Source organism: Micromesistius poutassou, assembly GCF_964030765.1.
Source record: "Micromesistius poutassou genome assembly, chromosome: 6".
Lineage (NCBI taxonomy): Eukaryota > Metazoa > Chordata > Actinopteri > Gadiformes > Gadidae > Micromesistius > Micromesistius poutassou.
The window spans coordinates 7096446-7117114 of NC_140276.1; the positions used below are offsets into that span (position 1 = coordinate 7096446).

Sequence of the window (20669 nt, forward strand, 5' to 3'; positions counted from 1 at the left end):
TACACAAATAGGCATCCAATTTACTCTCTTACTATTACTAAATGGAGCAAGACATCACATTGTGAGAATGATCTCATCAGAAAGGATCTCATTTGAAACAATACCGAGCAACACAAATATGAACCATGCCAAACCAACAGGGCTGGGATAGATTCAGATTGTTGGTCATCTTACTTGGTGCAGGGTCCCCTGGTGGCTTCGCAAGCAGTCTAGTTTTCAGCACAACCGTTCTGAATGAGCTGGATCTCAGCGGAGCAACTGCAGAAACAGGTCAACAGATGGAGGGAAGACACTGGTTAATTACTGCCAGTTACCTCACAGGAGAGATGGGGTCGCATGATTCCATGAAGCATTCTTACTAGCCGTTTCTCATCAAATGGAGATTTTGGATTTCAATTTAGCGTGGATTCAAACATTTTTAACAAAAAAAGGAAAAAATAAACTGAAACACTAAAAGGAATTGATTTTCACGTTGTAAACTTTTAAAACAATACGGGGCATTAGGTGGCATAAGGTTTATAAAAAGTCAAGGTTGTTCAAGGTTTTGGAAACAAAGAGTTGACCCCATGCATTCATATTCAAATTCCAGCGATGCTTACTTCTCCACAGACGGTTTCCATCTTTGCTATTGAACACGGCCAACAAAGGGACGATACCGAAGCGATAAGATCCAATGAGCAGACACGTCAACAGAGTGAGATCACAGTTAGAGCCGACAGTGCTTCGGGAAATCAAAGAAGAATTGGTCAAAATGTCCACCGGAAATTCTGTCCACGTGCAGCTACGGAGACCAGTGTAACCAGCCATTGGAGGTTCAAGATATGAAAAAACAAAGCCTGGCAAAAGAGCATGCTCTTTGAGTGGATCTCAGTGCTGTATATGTAGTCTTTGCCCTCCAGGCAGTGCTTTGAGGTAACTGGAGTGGAAAAGCACTGGTTTCCCGGACAACCACACATGGGGGGACCCCAGTCTGTACAGAAGCTGCCAGCCAATCAGAGGGCTGCATGCTGTTGAGTATGTCTCATACAGCTCCTTCCCTTTATAGTAGTGTACCACTCAGGAGAGCACCAGTCAGGGAAACACTATCACTCTATTGTGCTCATGTCAGCCACAATCTCAGCAAAGGAATAATTAAATAAAAAAAGTGATGACCATGTCTGAATCCTCCCTCAGCTACCCAAGCAGACCAACAATAAAAACAATTGAAGCAGCTCCTGGAATCAAACAGCATGTGTGAATTCAACATACATTTGCTACCAATACTGATGGTACTGAAGGTCATTTATATGATCAGCCTATAATGCATTCCACTTTTGCAATACAAGCATTGCTTGCGTTGAAATATATGGAGCAGTCAATATATATAGTGCACAAGAAGTCAATATTCCTAGTCCATTATAGTTTGACTCCATTTTGAAATGGCCCCCATGTCAAAGTGAAGCATAGGGAATGCTTCTTTGCAGCATCACTGAATTCCAGTGTAGTCAGGCATTGCTTAGTTTGAAAAACTAAATGAAAACAGAAATAACCAGAAGATTAAATAATGGCATCAGGATGGGAAAGTCTTTCCATCTTGTCAACGGAGACAAATCCAAGGCAGATTTGCCCGTGGGGGATTTACAACCATTCACTACCCAGACCACTCACAGCCCCCACACCGCTCACAAGCTCCACAATGTGGGTCACAGTGTACACTGCAGCCTGTCCCCGCCGTGGCCAGATGTGGCCAGAATAAAGCCACTGAAAAACCCTGCAGCGTGACCCTGGATAACATTGGGATTTCACCCACTCTGTACATTAGATTCATGATAAGGCTTTACATCATCGGGTCACATTCATGTCCTGGTCAGGCTCACCCGTTATGCTCCTGCTCCGGTCAGAGTGATCGCCCGCTTTGAGCACTGTGCTCCTGTTGGGGCCCGGGGCCTTCGGCACTTTGGAGGCCGGAGCATGGGAGGGACTGGTGGGCGGTGGACGACTGGAGGTGTGAAGCGGCCGGGCCCCATTCATCGCAGGCTTTGTTCTGGTGGTGGGGGCTCCCATTGTAGGCTTGTCAGTGGCCAGTGCCTTTGGATGAGCTGAGAGGGAAAACATTAAAATGCATAATGCATTGACCTGACCTTATTGTCAGTACATGGCTGAGCTTGATGCAGTTGCATCCCTGAATGGTGCCAGACTTGACCTCTTCCCCGTGCATCACAGGCCCATTGAATAACTAAACCCTTTTCAAATTAAGAGTCACAAATGAGAAACAAAATGAAAAAAAGAAGGGTAATGAAAAGAACACCCAGAGTTAACTTTGTCGGTTTGTAAATGAGTTCACCAAAAGAGAGCACATAAAACTCACCCATGTTCTTTATCACGGCCAACATTTGAAAACGTGTCACGGGTGGAACGGTTTTAAAGTTTCAGCCAAAACAACGGTATCCCCGTGAAGTGGGTCTCAGTGCAAGCCATGACTGCAGCTTCACGGCAGTACTGCGATGGCTCTTTCTCGGGGTCTCAAACATCATGTTCAGTGAGTTAACCAGTAGTGGTGAGCTCCAAAACCTCCCTTTCCTCCCTTTCTGCTTTTTCCATTAGCCCAGCTGGCTTCCCTTCTGAGGAAGAGGTCCCCCCCCCCCCACAGCCCCCCTCTTTCCTTGCCGTGGTGCTCCTTTCCTCAAATTACCGAGAGGAGCGGCAGGGCAGAGGGAGGAGGCCGGTGATATCACAAACCCTTGGACGTACAACCAGGCCTGAGGGGACAGATACCTCCATGGTTGTTGTTGTTGTTGTACACCGATAGTACACCATTAAGAACATGACACTGCTGTAGATTCCCCTCTGCTGGAGAAATTGCCACAGTGCAAGTTGAACTATGGAACTCAGCAGACTTCTTTTTAATCTTTTTAATTCTTAGACAGTTTGTATTGCACATTGGTGAATATATTTTAAGGGAATATGTTCCTTTAGATGTATGGGAACTATAGTTGTATAAACTTTCCGATTTAGAATACTTGATTAATCCCGGGGGAATTCATTATGCGTTGTACCTTTTAGAACAAGTATTTTATAAGAGCCATATGAAATATGACTCCTGTGTTACATTGCCCAGCTCCAAAAGCCACACACACACACACACACACACACACACACACACACACACACACACACACACACACACACACACACACACACACACACACACACACACACACACACACACACACACACACACACACACACACACACACACACACTTAAATAAACAATTAATATAACGGCTGGAGGCTTCCTCTCAGATGTTGCTCTCCACATGCTCTGTAAATCTTGAGCCATAACACTGTTCTCAATGGATTAGCATAATGGAAACAACATGAAATGACCCATAGGCGTTAACCTCGGCCTACAAACAAGGTTCACTTTGACTGCTAAACATAATTTGTCACCGTCGCAGAGTGTTTAAAGAGTCGTTAACGTGACGCAAGCTTCCAAACGTGTTGATAAGTTACTATTAACAGGCGACTTGACACTCTTGATAATTCTTACCGGCAGAGTTCCTCTGCTTGAGCTGCAGCAAGTCAGTGGCCCTTTGGACGGCTCCTGAAGTCCCTTGCTGCCGCTGTCTACTGGACACGGGCAGTGGTCTGGGGCCAGGGCTCAGGACACTAGTGCGAGACGCCGGGAGCACTCGAGATTGTCTGGGTGATGGACGGCCTCCAGGTCCGCTCTTGCTTTGGTCACATGTGGAACCCGATGCGTCTGCCACCTTAGACGTTGGGGACTCTGCCTACCAAAAGAGGCCTTTGTCAATACGATCCCAATCACAGAAATGAACAAACGTGGCGAGCATGACCACATTAAGAACAGTGAAAAAGGACAAAAGGTGAATTACCTTTATTAAGGTAAAGGTACACTCAACTCCATGCACAGCAATTCAATACTGAACATCCGTGCAGTGCAATTTTATTAGTAATAACAGAAGATGCAGCAAGGCCTCATATCAACAGTGTCTACTCACCACTAGGCTGATCTTCCTAAACTCTCTGCTGGTTCCCTCCGGAGTCCCCATCTCAACCCCGGCCTTGTCATCCCGCTTGTTGCCCAGGTTCCCTGATCTGGGCGGGCCAGAAGTTTGGGTGGTGCTGCTGAGGTTGAACACCGAGGAGCTACTGGTCCTCCTCTGCTCCCTGGAGGGCCTGTGTTGGGACGTCAAACTGTCCACCGAGCGCATTATGGCTAGAGGGGACGCGTCACCATGGGAGGCAGGGCCTGACACGACCCCGTTTCTGTGGGACACTTCAGTCGATGGTTTAGGATCTGCATTTTTGTCCGGCGTTTCCAACGGGAGCGAGGAGCAGAAGGTTACGTTGAAAGGCTGCCGCGTCGGAAGGGATGTTACTTCTTGGCCTGATGCCGCCGCCGGCACCGTACAAGGGCTGAGCTCCGCACTGAGTGCTGATGTAGCATCCTCATTTCCTGTACCAAGAGAGTTACGCAGTGAGCCTTTAGACACTCCCTCTGCATCCTCACTAATGCTCAGGGGGCCGCGCTGAGATGGATTAGCAGCAGACACATCTTCTCCGTCTGACTGTATGAACGTTTCCTGCATATCTGCATATCTCACTGCATTCTCTTCTTTTGGAACCCCAATAGATGTAGTGGTCTGAGAAACAGCAGCAGCGGTATGAGGCAGTTTAGCCACGGCCACTTTGTTAAGTGCTTTCAAATTCACCTGAGACGGCTTTGCGCATCCATTCATTTTTGATGACTTGGGCTGCATGGCCGTTGCAGGTGTGGCTGGCTGATGTGATAACCGGGTCGTTATCCTAGATTTCACACCACTATAGTCGGGTTTGGGAAATGTTCTTATGTCCGTTTTTACAGCTTTGCCCGAGATCGATGACAGTCTAGCAACCCGCTGGGGTTTTAGTGTCGGAGGAATCAGTAGTCCTTGAGGAGGGCATAACGCTGGACTGTCCATGCTCCCAGAAAAGGAAGAGCCCGAGAAGGAAAGGAGGCTGAAGTGGTTCCCGAGGTTCAGCAGTGGGGTTGATGTCTTGGCAGCAGAATCATGCACCTCTGGTGTTGGATCCGCAAAGGTAGTACCGTTCATTTGTTGCAAGGCAACAAATGTTACATTTAAGTTGGAGGGCTTCCCTCCTACCTCCGCACTAGCTTCAGCTGAAGGAGGGCCCACTTGGTCAACATCTGAATTCACAGAGTCACCCAAGGATTCCATCTCAATTGGGAGATTCACATGGTTTGCAGTGTTCAGTTTTTCTTGCTCAGCAAGGAGCCATTTCGTCGCATCAAACTGTGCAGGATTAGTCTCCTCCACTGTGAAACCCTCCGTCGATTTATTATCTTGGGGCCCGGCGCCATTATCTTGCAGTAGAGATAAAGGTGACATAAACGACTCTTCCATGGATGTGAACACGGGGAGCACCTCGTCTTCCAGATTGAAGCTGTTGCTCCTCATCACCAACTCCCCAGAACTGAGAGAACAACTGTTGTTTTCAGAAGAACATCTACGGGAGGCCTCACGTGACCCCAGTGGGCTGGGCCCCTCCGTGGACTCTGGAGAAGTCAGTGCCCTCGGGTCATCGCCACCGTCTCCAGAGTTCTTATAAAGGTTGTTTCCCTCTAGCGAGGTCATCTCTGTGCTGCTCATCAGACTTATGGATTGGTTCCATGCGTTTACAAGGTCATTGACAGGGGGGGTGAAACATGTCTGGTGCAGGTTCATTCTGACTTCGGAAAGCATGTTTCGTTTCGGACATGGGGAGTCAAAGTGGGAGTCCCTCGCACAACAGGCGAGCACGTAGTCATCAGGGGAGCTGTTGCCATCGAGGTCTCCCAGGTGACTGAGACTTGTGGAAGAACAAGGGGTGGTGGTTTCAGGGGATGCTGTAGAGTTGCTATGATATCCACTGGCCAGTGGCAGACCTCCATAGGATAAAGGGCCAGTCATATTTCCCATGTGGTCCTCAGACATGCCAAATATCTCGTTGGACATTGTGGAGCAGACAGGCAACGATCACAAATTTCAATATTTTTTACGTGGGAACCAGCAGCTGAAAAAAAAAAAAGGGTACATTTGCTATTCAAGTTCCTTGTTTGACTAAGTGGCAATGGTAATAGATGCAATGCTGGGCTGGCCAACAGTGGACGGTTTGACCACTGAATAATGTATTACTTTGTTAAATTAAAAATGCAGAAGGAAAATATGACATGGTCAACCAGATGTGACCACTAGCTCAGTGGCAGCCATTAGTTATGCAAGACTTGATGAGGGCATTCATTTTGACACATATTAAGTATAAAGAAGTTATCCAGATGCATCATATTCAGTGGCAATTTGTTGGTTGATTGATAGAAAGACCTCAAGTTCTCGATGTAGATCATTGTTAAAATTAAAATGTATAATGGTCTACTGGATCTGTTTCATGGAGAAGGGTATTGGTCATAGGGGAGAAAGGTCTAGTAATCAACATTCTCAGGCCGAATTCAACCCATAAATACACAAATATATCTCTATAGTATGATGAATAGTCTCCTTTAATTTAGTGTAGTTGAAAATGTCTGCAAAGGCTGCATTCATAAATAAGTATGTTTCCAATACAACCTCAAAGTTGAGAAAGTTTGACCCTTTAGGCTTAAATACTCCCCTATGCATTAGTGAAATTGAGTAAAGGTCTATCCATGCATCAGCCTAAATTTATTTTAGGCTAATGTGTATGACCTACAAGAAAATATTGTCAGAAGTTATTGTCAGGCTGGCTGTATACAGTTCATCAACAAGGTCCATATATAGTAAGGTATTTTAACCAGTGAAATGACTTGACATGTCAGAATAATGAAATGGGACGTGCCATGAATATTAGTCATCATAAAAAGATAATTTTTTAGAACTTTATTGGAAAAGTGAATCAGGACAAGTCAACTGATCCCAGTCCAAAAGTCCAACTCTTGAATGAATGATTTGTTTGTCAAACAGACCGGACTGCAACACACCCATCAGCCTCAAAAAGGAACTCAAGACAGAAGCCTGGATCCAATTCAGACCAAGCATTTGCAGGGATCATTTAAGAATGTAATAAAACATTTGCCTCACACCATGCATCTCTTGATTTGGAAATGGCTGGTCAGTCCTCTAAGGCCCCTGTACTGTCAAAGTATATTCACTCAAGACCCTTCTCTGCTTACAGTCTAGAGTGCTTTTGGAAAAGCACAATCACATCATAACCAACATTAAAAATTGCTGTTATTCGTGCATGCATGCCATTCACAAACGTTCACAATCACAGCATTTACAATGACAGTATTGATAAGAGATGGATCAAAGATCAATAAATATTTGACAACTTACAAATCAACTTAGAATATCTCCATGATTGCCACAGTCGTCAATGATACCGTCAACAAAGCAAAAGCTTTGGCCGCTCCATGTAGTCTGCAGCATGAAACCATTCTAGCATCAGTACGGTATTGCAGGTTCAATCCCATTACTGCTTTCCGTCCCACAGCACTAAATCCAGCCAGCCAGCCAGCTATGTTGCTCTGGGCAGGCACTGGTGTGCGATTGCTGCATCAGATAGACAACTACAGCCACCCCCCCCCCCCCCCCGTTATACTCCCTCCCTCCCTCCCTCCCTCCCTCGCTTGCTTGCTCACTCCCGCCCTCCCTCCTTGCACTCAAGTCACAGTCGGGCATCAGAGAAAACACAGCCTAGCTGTGGGTCATCCCTGTGCAGGCAAACTTCCCTCCCTGAACTAACACAGTGTAGTCCAGCAGTCACTGTGAAGCCTGTTGGTCTGCCAACGTCCCTGGCATGAAGACATGCTGGCAGGAGCCTCCACTATCAGCCAAGGACTGTGTTGCAATGCTCTAACCACTCCTTAGTATAGCTCAGGAGGGCGAGAGAGAAAGCGTATGATACCTTATCCCTGCCGAACTAAATACTGGAGGGTGGGAGGGGCCGACCGGGCAGCCAGGCTGAAGCGGCATTCACTGTTGCTAAGCAGCCGGAGTACCTCATTTATACAAGAATGGCCCAGGAAGCCTTTTGGGTGAAGGAATGTAGCCAACATGAGAAATGTTTGAGCTCACACTGGCCCCAAAACGAGCAAACTAAATCTGAATGGTGACATGGTGACGTCAGTACAACAGTGATGCAACAATAACATAAATGAAATTTAAAATAGAATAGGGATATTCCTTTGAAGCAAGTTGTTACTCAGGACTTAAGCTGCCAGGGTTGCACACAGACTTATAGATGACCCTGACTTTACATGAAAGGTTAGAACAGAAGACAAGGCCCTTTGACCTTTGCTATTTCTGACTAATTCCTACTAGGTTCTTACCACACCGACTAATCTTTGCATGTGACAAGATGTCAATCAGTGACAAACAAACTAAACTATTTCTTTTCCCACAACCACTAGAACAACTTGAAATCACATTTGTAGTCCAATAACACCTTGTAGGCATTCTATTGCACCATTATTCTCTACCATGTAGCCTAATACATTCCAATGGTAGCTTTTATAACAAGCCAATAAATACGGTCGAGTAGTTGTTTTGAACATCACAACCAACTACTTTTCGATAAAATCACACTATAGGACAGAGTTGAACAGAAGTGGCCGCCCTTCAGTTCTATAGACGACCACTCTGTGTGGACTTAAGTGGTCTTCTTCAGACTGGAGACACACAACTCAACCTTGCCCTGGCCTTGTCAACTAAGCTAAAAGAGACACTCTGTATTTAGCAATGTATTTACCATCAACACCACTTATGGCGGTAGCTGGGTCATATTTATACCATTTATCTAGGCCAACATGTAAAGGCCTAGTGTAGACTATGCTAATGTGGATCCCACTTCTTGGGTTATTTATAAAATACATCTGAAATATCAAACATCATGGGATTTTCTGCAAATACAAAAAACATTGTTTTAGGATAACACTGTCCCACCACGCTGTCATACTTTTGTCTTGAAAGTCCGAAATGCGACAATGCGGGTCCATCAGTTTCCTTTTTAATAAATGGCTTAGACATCGCAGTGAACCACAACGCTCTATTTGCAAAAAGCCCCTCGGCAATCCGTGCAGCCAGGCGACACACACACACACACACACACACACACACACACACACACACACACACACACACACACTTCAGAAAATGTCCAAACGTATACAGTAGCGTTCACTAATGATGAATAGTGCAGGAGAATTAAGTCTTATTAGAAAAAATCATGTGTATCCTAAGGAAACCAATGAAAAAAAAAAAGATGTAATCCAAAACACTAGACAGGCAGCACATGGCTTCAAGAGCTATGCTACAATAACACGGCGTTAGGCCCCTGTCATAAGTATAGCTGGGAGGGTATTTGTAGTCACATTCATATGTGTCCTACACACACACACACACACACACACACACACACACACACACACACACACACACACACACACACACACACACACACACACACACACACACACACACACACACACACACACACACACACACACACACACCAAAAATAGCTACGATAGTACTCCTCGGTGTGGGTAAACGTGTAAACAAACAGCAATAACATCCCAGATTTTCAGTTCAAATCGATGGTTTTAGAAAACATGTAACTTTGAATTTGTATTTAAAGTAATATATGTGAAATACGTTGGTTATTAAAACACCTGGATCAAGAGTTACTGTCCATCGGATCTGGCAAGCGGTTGTCAATGACGATAGAAACCAGATAAATGATTCCTTAATAAGTACACATTAAACGTTTAACATTGGCATACGTTTGAAATGTTGACGGTAGACGATTTGTAAATTATATGAAAAAGATATATATGCCAACAGCCCACACTTATCTCTTACGTATACTAATGAAAATGCCATGTTTCTGATGCTACTTGTAGTCGAATGTTTGAAAAAAACGTTCACTTTACCGTGTAGCGGAAAGGGGATTTTTAAAACGTGATTGGATGTTGTAGTAGTAGTAGTAGCCTACTAATACACCGACACAGGAGGAATATACGGTGCATTGACTAGCTCGGTGTTTCTCGTATTCAGGCTACAAACTAAACCACTGAGTGATTATCAATGTTTCTCACCTGGCGTCTGTCACCCGAGGACCCGCCGACCTGCCTGCTCTTAACGTCCAACTCACTGTGCACTTCTCTCGTTCACGTCAATAACATCCGTTTGAAGAGACAAATAACTAGTCGCTTAACCCCACGTTGCTGTTTGTTTAAATGGTCAAAACACTGTCATGGACTTTGAACTGGAAATAGAAGACGTGATAATTAACGTTAACTACTTTATCATACAACGGCAACAATTACTGTAATCATTAACTCGCATAAAAACACATCAAGCAGCTCAATTATTCTTACTGTCAGCCAGCACATTTCCAAACATGTTCAACATTCCAACATTCAACTTTTTTTTTTCCCAATTCACACTTGGTACGAGGAGATTTTATTTTTTAAATCTGGATGTAAAATATTTAAATAATTATAAACCATACTATGTATGAAGCACGCGTATGTACAATGGCAAAAAGTGCATTGGGTTGACAAAAGGAGACGGAGCAAATTCAATCAATCCCTGGAAGAGGAACAGGAAAGCCAGCATCTATCAAGATCAGGAGCAATGCAATTAATTTAATTTACAGAGCTATTATTTCTTGGCTAATAATAAAAAAAAAGGAACAGAGTAAACGAATATCATCTTGCAATACATTCTCTTTAACATTGTTTTCTAGACTAGTTATTTTCAACTGTGCTTGTGTTAAGAAAACATAAAATCCCCATAATCTAATAATTTTAGAATCTGAGAAAAATGGTTATAGTGTCTCCTTTGTTTAATAAAATGCTGTTTATAGATGCCATTGGGACACATGCCATTGGAGGAGAAATACACTGCACTCGTGGTGTCTAAGAAAAGATTAATTTCCAGTGATGAATTCAGGAGCTAATAATATTAAATCTCGTCAAAAAGTCATAATAATTTCTATAGTTTGCGCTTGTTCAATATATCTTTAAACCTAATCTCACTAAGAGATAAGCAAGACAAAAGCTAAATTAAAAGAACATCAACCGCCAACGTTAAATGGCTCATTTTGGAATCGATTTGCGAATGAAACACCTGGACAGAGGTCAGAGCGGCATTTGACATTAAGTGCACGAGACAGGCATGTGTAATGTGCTGTACTGCTGAATGAAAGGATCCAGACCGAACATCAGGAGACAATGCAGAGGGGGTGGGGGGCGGAGGGTGGCGCTGTCCTGAAGGCATGTCAATGTGAATGCTAGGATGCGAGTGATGACAGGGAAGTAAGGGAACATGTATGCCCACATAGATGTTACAGCCGGAGAAGCACTGTTAAAGGTAAAGTGGTCTTTCCCTTTACACCTGCTGGCAAACAGGAATAACAAGAGTTCCAGAAAAATGATACAACTTTCCCTCTCTTCCTCAATCTTGTTTTCATTCTTCTTCATCTTAATCTTCTTCTACTGCTCCTCTCGTCTCGTTATTTGACACAGGTTGGCCAGCTGAGACCTCCGCAGGCAGCCGAGACGATTATGTAGATAATGATCTGGGGCAGAGACACAGGTTCATACATTTATCACTCATAAATGTATGATATCACCTATGAGACAAGGTTTCTTACAGTAGACATGAGCGCTATTATACGAAGATGTTCTAAGCCTACTGTAGACCCTCAACACTCAATCCAATGTCAACAACATCAAACTGTGTGTGAAAATCATTTCATATTTTAATCATATTCATATTTGCCAACATTACTTTTTAAATGTTTTTAACTTACCAGGCCCACAAGCACTATTACAACCGTCAATTTGAGGTTCTTCATACACATGGCCCTGGCTAGGTTGCGACTGGTGGTTTTAAATGTCACTGACTGAGGAGAGGAATATTTGGATCAGTGAAAGTGCTGTGCACACATAATATGACATATACCTTACAGTGACATATACACAATATATTGGGAAAACAATACATAAGTGTTTTCACTCATGCATCAGGTTTAGTTTAAAACAAGATAAAAATATAAAAAAGTTTGATCACTAGTCACATTTCCAACTATCCCTACTGTTCCCTTTACCCTCATATTTCCAACTATCATAATAACAATATAACAGCATACTAAACAACAAAATCAATAGCAGACGTAGCCTTTGGAACTCACTGAATCAACCAGATTTTCTGTCTTGTCAATCAGTAGCTCCAGCTTCTCCCCTCTCTGAGCCACCAAGTCTGAGGAACAAAACCCAGACAGACAGACGGGGGCGGCATTAGCTCAGGAGGTAGAGCGGGTTGGCTGGTAACCGCAAGTGGTGGTTCGATCCCCGGCTCCTCCTGGTGTCCCTGAGCAAGACGCCTCACCCTAATTGCTGGCTGTCGCCCTGTGTGGTTGACTCCGCCGTCGGTGTGTGAATGTGTGCATGAATGGATGAATGGGTGAATGTCAGTCAACACTGTAAAGCGCTTTGGATAAAAGCGCTATATAAATGAGGACCATTTACAGACAGGCTTGGGACACTTCCAATCGTCTATGTCCTTCAATCGGTATTACAATACATTATATCATCACTAAGGTAGGATAATTAGACAAGCCAAGTTGTACTTCTATATCATAGTTATGGGGGACATTGTAAGAGAAGCCACTAAAATAATGTCAGTGTTTATTGTTGACATTTCCATTTTCATTGAAAGCAGTGAACGCGATAGGTGCAGTGGGACAAGAGGGGAGAAAATGTAGGTCACAACGTGGCAAGGATAGTGAGAAATCACTAGTATCCACCACGACCTTCCATTGCTGTGCAGAGTCGCAACAGAGATGCATACTACAAAAAAACAGGGAAGACCTTTGAAGCAGATTAAGGGGCTGTAATGACTGACATCACAAATTCGAGAAGAGCATGAAAGTATGGTGAACAAGAGAACAAATTACAACTTCAGACAGAAATCTGTTGTGGGGCACAATGTCAATGAATATGATCATAAAAAGCCCAAGGCAAAACCATTAGAGAGATAAGAAATTCTGCAAGGAGGTTTACCTATGTCCCGAACCATGATGCCTTTCAAGTCATCCACCTGCATCTGGGTATCAGCCAGGCGATCAGAGCCCCGTGGGTCTGAATGGTGTTTCTTTGTAGAGGGAAAAGGCGGAGGAGGATAAGTGAACAAGAGTTTAAAAAAATATTTTCATGAAAATTAAATCCTATCCAAAGCATCATATTTTTGTTTCCGATTCATGCACATCTCGGTATCTCACGGGAAAATACTCAGATTCGTGCCCGTTTGAGTTTGTAAACCCTGACTGTCGTTGAATTCAAAAAGATCTAACGCCTAGCCCAGGCAGTGATAACGACATGACTCCACCACTTAAGCCAGACAGGTCCACCTCTCATCAAAGTAAGGCTTTGTGTGATATCAACAAGTCGTCTGTAATATTATGTTAAAGTGCCGTTCCAGATACCTCATATATTACTATACAAATATCACTATACTATGCAATCATTTCCCTCACCATCTGAGCAGCCAGAGTGGATGAAAATTCACTGTTCATGGCGTAGGGCAGGGCCGTCTGGGCCCGTGAGCCATAGGTCGTCTGGAAGCGCTTCTTCACCTCACTGAGAAAGCTGAAGGCACGGGACCTCTCAAAGTCCTGGCAAGAATAAGAATGTGATACAGGATACATTCATCAGTAGATGCCCAGTCACTAGGGGTGTAACGATACACTCATTCGTACCAAAATTTTTCGGTAAGGGTCTAACGGTTCGAGCGCGTTTCATTTCGGTACATACCGTAAGTTTTTATTGATTATCACACATTCTGTGACACTCTGACACTGTGAGTGTCTTGTCTTGTCCTGATGTTTTGTGTTGCAGACCACAATGGAAATAAGTCCTGGACTTGATTGTGTTTTTATCCTCAATTGTATTTTATGTCTTTTCATTTGTGTTTTTGGCATTTTGGCATTTGTTTGATACAATTTAATAAAACAAATCAAACTCCTGTACCGAAAAACATACCGAACCGTGACTTAAAAACCGAGGTACGTACTGAATCGTGACTTTTATGTATCGTTACACCCCTACGAGTCACTAATAATAAAAACAGAGCTACTTACGTCGTCCGTGATGCACAGGTATATGATTCTGTCGTGACAGATGTAATGAAAGAGATAGCTGGGGAAAAAAGGACAATGGTTTCACTGTCAGAGATTCACGTTCATATCCGTAAATATATTGCCAGGATTGTACTATACCATTCTATGCCCATTATTCTCATGCGTTCAGTCCATTCTCAGTCCAGACAGAAACGCATTAAACACGTTGTGTGTGTGTTTAGTGTGTGTGTTTAGTGTGTGTGTTCGTGCGTGCGTGCGTGCGTGCGTGGCTGGGCCTACCTGCCATGGCTGTATGTAAGCTTGTTGTTCTCAGAGGGGATCTTGGCCAATATCTGTTCCGTGACTTCGAGGAAGTTCCCCCCGCACCACGCGTGCTTGGCCAGGATGGTGGTCCCGCGGGCCACCACCGCAAAGAGGATCGCCATGGCAACAGGCCGATTGACACTAGCAGGAGGAGAGAGAGAGGTTCCGCATATGGTCGTTGTTTACCAATGACAACCGGGTGGTGGTGGTGATGATCAGACACACAGGACACATTTCAAACGTTGAAGTGAGTAAGAAAGAACTGAAAGAACTGAGGAATACACAAACGTATGTGTGAAACATAGCTCCGAGTGAGTTAAATGAGATTTCAAAACGCGAATCGTCAATCACGAGAAACGACACAAACAATGACAGCTGACTTCACTGTAGGGGAGAACCACAACAAAGCCCCGAATCCAGTCGATGTTGTGGTTTTCTCTAGAGAAAATCGAGCGTGCCCTCGGTCCACGATAACTCCAACAACATCATAAAACACCTTGGAGTTCTTCGAGGCTCGACGAATGCGATGTCAGGCGACTTCTGACATTTAAAGGGAATTCAGACGCTAGCAAGCTAGCTAATCTCCTCTTCCCTTCCGAGTTTTTTTTCTGCTGAGGAAATCACCACCCAGCCCTCTGGATCACGGACAGGGGGGGGCCTTGTGGGGGTTGTAGTTTTCCACCAGCGGTCTTCGCGGTGGACGGTGGACGGGAAACGTCCATATGAACTACAGATCTGTTACATCCGGTCAGAACTGATATACGTCACATGTTTTCATTGACGTCATATCTCGGCGACACACACACCACCACCACACACACACAACACAACGCTGCCAGGGAGCAGGAAGAAACATGGCTGGGGATTGCGAAAAGAAACCTGTCCTGGAGATGGTATGTTGTTGTTTTTTGAGATAACATCGCATTCAATTTGCGCCACACAGATGTAAAGTGGTGTGTGAGACTGTGTTCCGATTGATTGTAACGTCGTCTCTCTGTTAAAGTTGCCAATCGCACCGGGCTGAGTTGAGGTAACGTTACCGCTCACGTGGAGTACAATGTCAAGAAAAAGAAAAGACAGCTTTGGACACATTTGGTCACTTCTCAATCTGTACATATTCGCTATGTACTCAAGTATATTAAAACGATGATTCTAAAATTGGAACAGCCCGATTATACATACCTCACTTATAACCCCCACTGGAGGGCAGCATTTGAGCAGGGAGGGGATGTAGGGATAGCCAGACCCCACTGATAGACCACTGCTTCACATTAGCCAGAACGTTTGTCCTAAAGAAGTGTTTTGTTTGGTGGGTCTTCATAGTAACGCACGCACTGGTAATGCGGTGCACATTGCTAATGAGTGTGACACAGCTGGTCTTTGTCAGCCCATTGTCTTATAGATTCCAGCTTTGTCCATGACCCTTATGAAGATGAGACCTAAAAGATAGAAGAGAACGCGAGGCTTGGAAAGAGGAGCTTTGTGGAGAGAGCTGATGCGATGGTTGTTCCGCTGTACGCTGTGTAGATGCAGGCCGATGGCGGGGATGAAGGTTGCGTGACGTATGTGCTGCACAATGAGGACCACACACTGGGGAACTCGCTCAGGTACCTGGTGATGAAAGAGTAAGTACTGCCAAGATGATGCACACTCACTCAGCCTAATTCAACCTATTTCATACATACTTCTTTCCATTATACATTTCATTTTCCATGCTTATGGCATAAGTTAATAATAAATGAATAAGAAATTGTAATTCCTTGTCTCCTCTACAAGTGATTTTTTTATGCATAACAATTCAAATGATATGGCTTAATTTTAAAATTACAAATTCAAAAATGCAAATATTATAGGCCTTTACACATCAAACAGAGATCAGACAGGAACTTTTATAATGTTGTTGCCAGCGAATGTTTGGAAATGGGTCTGGAGGGCCTGGGATAGTTTTGTGTGCAAATTCTATAACTTGATTCATCGTCTGTCTGATTGGTCAGCGAACATTTATTGCAGCCTATCATCTATGTTTCTCCCTGGGGATAGGACGGACTGGCTGGTGTCATATTGGGCAACTCAAACCAAAAAAAGTCTCTTAAAGCATTTTATTATTTAACTGCCTTGAAAGTCAAAACGACATCTGCGGAAAAAAACAACACAATTTGAACAAGCGACTTGGAAACATTGAAAGTTAAATCAAAGTTAGTTTTCACTTTTTAAGTCAATGTATGTGTTGACTAATAATGCAACGCTCATAGTGTTTGTCTGCTTCGTGTTTCTGCTAGTGTGGACGTGGAGTTCTGTGGGTACAGCATCACACACCCCTCTGAGAGCAAAATCAACTTTCGCATTCAGACACGAGGTAAGTTGCTGACTCCTGCACTTCCCTTGACTTCTTTGATATTTTGATCAAAAAATTATCAAAAATGTATGTATGTTGTAGTTTTAAAGAGGGGGAATATAGTATCGCAGGCCACATTTATGTTACTTACAAAGGGTGCCACCTTCCTACACACATAAACCACATATATTATAGAAATATAGTCCAAGTGTTTGGACAAAGAATATTGATACCTAACCATCACATGTCAAGGGACAAACATAATGGACATATGTGATCAATATTTCTGAAGATTTAAACCGCTAGTGTTGCAGCGAAATACAAAAAGCACATCACGAAAAAAAAATCGGTATTAAATAAAAAAAAATTATTTAGTCAAATAATCATTTAAACTGGGCGCCCCGGTGGCGCACTGGGCTAAGGCGCATACCATGTATTAGGCAAAGTGCTAATCGCAGAGACCCAGGATTCGAATCCGGCCTGGGTCATTTACTGCATGTCTTCCCCTCTGTCTTCCACACTTTCCTTTCTGTCTCTCTCTATAATAAAGCTGAAAAATGCAAAAATAAATCAAAAAAAAATATATATATATAATAATAATAATCATTTAAACTAAAACTAAAATATTTTTATATTCTTACAATTCATATTGTATTCACAGCCTTAGCACGATGATTGAGGGTCCTAAACTAGGCTTTCCTGCATCTCTGGCTCTGGTTGTCATTATGTCAGTATTGCTTTTGTAACGCAAATTATTCATCAAAGTCTGGGTTTTACGGAGGAAAAGGGTATGAGCAGTAAAGCCATTCCACACACGCACACAATAATAGGAACAGCTTCTACAAACAAATATAGCCCCGTTAGTACTCGATGTGGGTAAAGGAGGCAATAACTTTCCAGAATTTCAGGTCTTTTGGTTTGCATGAAACCTCTTAGAATCCTGCAGAGTAACGCTTTGATCTTGCCCGATGGCGCTGAAATTATGCACTTTGAAATTTTGTTGCAATTATTTGATTGCACATTTTTGTGCACATCATGAGTCAAGAGTTAATGAAGAGCAGCTGGTTAATTTGGTATTAAAAATAACTGTAGGCATTTTGGAGATGGAAAATGTCCTTACACAGTACAAAGCACACATTGTTTCTAAAATGTAGGTCAAATAAGTACATACAGTCATCATAAACATGTCCTTCTTTTTGGTGTTTCAGATGTAGTTGGCTGAGATACACCGGATTTCAATCCAACAGTTGATTGCTGAACACATTTTTAATTCGCTCATTCGCTTATGTCTGAAAACCATAATTGCCTGCCCTGTATTATTGAATCAACATAAATGCATTAGTAAATTTCCCGGCCCGCCTTTTCTGTACATTCAGTCAACACTCTGAGTGACATCCAAACATGCTCAGCTAAAGTTTCCATAGCGGAACATCACCGCATGGGGCTGTTGGCACCACAAACCTTTGATGCCACACAGCTGCACATGCACGCCACTCACATGGTTTTCTGATAATAAAGACTGGTATCGGAAGTTGCTTTTCGGACTCCCAACATCTGGTTCAATCAACTCACAACACTTTTTTTAAAGGCTCTGCTCAATACACTGGTTTGAAGTTTAATTTGTAATCAAACCTGTAAATCAGCTCATTTTCATTGTCGTGTTAGCTCGTATAATAAGCTGAGCTCGTATAATAAACATGTTAATTATGTACTGCTAAAAATAATAAAAACAGTAAAAAGCTGTTGTACAGCACAGCTGTTGGTATACAGAACACATGGTTGTAGTTAACACTGGTATGCCCATTGCTGCCTGTTTTTCTTCGGCTATCCTAGGGGGTATTCCGGCCACAGAACCCCTGAGGGCGGGCTTAACGCAGCTCAACGATGTCTGTCAACATGTGCTCAACACGTTCCAGGTAGGTTCTCCGTAAACACGGAACAAAAACGTTTATAGGATTAGCCTGGCTCCAAATAATGCTAAGAAAATAATTGTTGGTTGTTTTGTCTACGAGATGTCCTAAACACATGCCCGTGAAGTCAGTGATGTTGTCAAAATATAAAGAATGTTCTTCTGTGTCAATGACTCAATCCGTTTTAGGTTTGCACGAGTTAGGATAGTCTGGGACAATATTTAATAAGTGCAGTCTTATTCTTCAATATAACCCTATTATGCATCATGACTGCATGTGTGTACCAAAGATCATAACGTACTGTTCGTGATTATTATCCAGAAACCCTTTTTTTAGTGGCGTGGTCACATGGACTGAAGTGATTTTATAGTCCGTATCTGTTTTGCGGTATTCCAAAGTGTCAGAGTGGGCACCGATCATGAATGCTGAAGATGCAGCTGCATGGCACAGGTGTGGCGTCACATAAAAATAATATTGGCATTCTGGCTGAACACATGATGCGGCACGGCTCCGTTCGGTTCTTCAGGCATGTGCTGTCAACTGGAGCCTCACGTGTATCCCAAACAACGCTTAATCTAATCTCAAGTAACGAACAAAATATTCCCTCGGGTCGCAGTGTTCTAAATGTTTGTGTTTGTATGTTTTACATGTTTACATGTTTAAGTGACCAAAAATAACCGCAAACAAAAAAGACTGTTTCACCAGTACCGGGTAGGGGTGGGAAATATAATGGATTCTTCGATGCATCGCGATTCTCTCTAGAACGATTCCGTCTCGATGCAAGTAAGTTAATAATCTGAATTAAAAAAATATATATATATATTTCTGTTCGCCTGCTGCAGAGCACTACAGAAAATTCCTTTCTGCCTGCGGGTTCTCTGCGCAGAGAACTGACTTTATCTAATATAAAATATTAGACAAGGTAATTCATCTGTTGATTGTCTTTAATGATCATCACAAAAGTAGGAAGTGATTTGCAAACTCAGATGTATATATATTTTTGAAAATCACGCATGAAATGTCGAATCGTTGACCTCCTGAATCGGAATCAAATCGTGAGGTGCCAGGAGATTCCCACCCTTAGTACCGGTTCTGAGGGCTTGTTTGCGACGCTGTTAAGGGGGAATTCAGGGGTTCGCCTTGGTGTCCTTTGGTGGAGGTTAGGTCAAGTCAGGAGCGTCATGTGTGCGCTAGTCCAGCCCCAGTGGGATTGTACCATAGTCAGGGGGGGGGGGGGAAGCACACAGAAATTGGCACCCACCAAAGTGTCACGCTGCCTGGTTGTCTCTGTGCGCTTTCATTGTTTTCATTCCTGTGGGGTGGCAGTGGGGGGGCTCTCTGGTTAACGGTTCTCCTCCTGCTGCTGTACAGGCCCGGGTGGACGAGTTCAAGGGAAAACTGGATCAGTCCATGGAGTGAAACTCACCCAGCGGCAGAATGGAACACACACACACACACACACACACACACACACACACACACACACACACACGCATGAACGCACACACACACACACACGCGCACATACACAAACGCACGAACACGCACGCACACACACACACACACACACACACACACGCGAAAGCACACGCACACACCACAACTCTGACACAAGAGTTGTTTGTATAGTTTTTAATTTTTGCCCCTTATTTTATCCATTTCGTGAAATGTACAGAATCATTGGAAAAACAATAAAAGTCTGCTTTTGGATATTGTCCATTGGGCTTTACAAAGTTTATTCTTGAATCCCCGTGAAGCGTGTTGAACAAAGGATTTCATCTGCCCCTCTTTGTTTGTGTTTTGGGTGAAAGGAAGGCTAGAATGTCCCACTTAGCGGGAGAATTCAGGGGGAATGACTTCATATGATATCAAGAAGTGAGAAGGCCGACAAGAGGAGCGACACAGAGGGGGAGGGAAAAGTGTGTCTAATGGGGTGAAGGAGTTTAATCAAATCCC

General features: G+C 43.4%; 2 protein-coding genes across 2 annotated transcripts; one reads left to right on the forward strand and one right to left on the reverse strand.

Moving 5' to 3' along the window:
• Nucleotides 1-10460: 10460 nt before the first annotated feature.
• Nucleotides 10461-15089, reverse strand: sybl1 (synaptobrevin-like 1). Its single transcript, XM_084469214.1, has 8 exons — nt 14965-15089; nt 14445-14609; nt 14166-14223; nt 13563-13700; nt 13090-13180; nt 12219-12286; nt 11838-11930; nt 10461-11603 (listed from the first exon to the last, which is right to left on the reverse strand). The coding sequence occupies exons 2-8, from the start codon at nt 14588-14590 to the stop codon at nt 11538-11540; spliced, it is 660 nt and encodes a 219-aa protein (XP_084325340.1). The 5' UTR covers nt 14591-14609; nt 14965-15089; the 3' UTR covers nt 10461-11537.
• Nucleotides 15090-15260: 171 nt separating this feature from the next.
• On the forward strand, nt 15261-20430 carry polr1d (RNA polymerase I and III subunit D). Its single transcript, XM_084469584.1, has 5 exons — nt 15261-15361; nt 15996-16093; nt 16748-16824; nt 18637-18719; nt 20085-20430. Exons 1-5 carry the CDS (start codon nt 15323-15325, stop codon nt 20130-20132), a joined length of 345 nt encoding a protein of 114 aa, XP_084325710.1. The 5' UTR covers nt 15261-15322; the 3' UTR covers nt 20133-20430.
• Nucleotides 20431-20669: the final 239 nt, after the last annotated feature.

What these genes read in the sequence shown, in the direction of transcription:
- sybl1 (XM_084469214.1), bottom strand. Translation starts at nt 14,590, where the DNA reads ATGGCGATCCTCTTTGCGGTGGTGGCCCGCGGGACCACCATCCTGGCC. An exon ending in CTTACATACAGCCATGGCAG is followed by an intron (nt 14,224 to 14,444) that starts GTAGGCCCAGCC and finishes TTTTTTCCCCAG; the next exon opens with CTATCTCTTTCATTACATCT. An exon ending in CAGAAAATCTGGTTGATTCA is followed by an intron (nt 11,931 to 12,218) that starts GTGAGTTCCAAA and finishes TCCTCTCCTCAG; the next exon opens with TCAGTGACATTTAAAACCAC.
- polr1d (XM_084469584.1), top strand. Translation starts at nt 15,323, where the DNA reads ATGGCTGGGGATTGCGAAAAGAAACCTGTCCTGGAGATG. An exon ending in AGAAACCTGTCCTGGAGATG is followed by an intron (nt 15,362 to 15,995) that starts GTATGTTGTTGT and finishes TACGCTGTGTAG; the next exon opens with ATGCAGGCCGATGGCGGGGA. An exon ending in CTTTCGCATTCAGACACGAG is followed by an intron (nt 16,825 to 18,636) that starts GTAAGTTGCTGA and finishes CGGCTATCCTAG; the next exon opens with GGGGTATTCCGGCCACAGAA.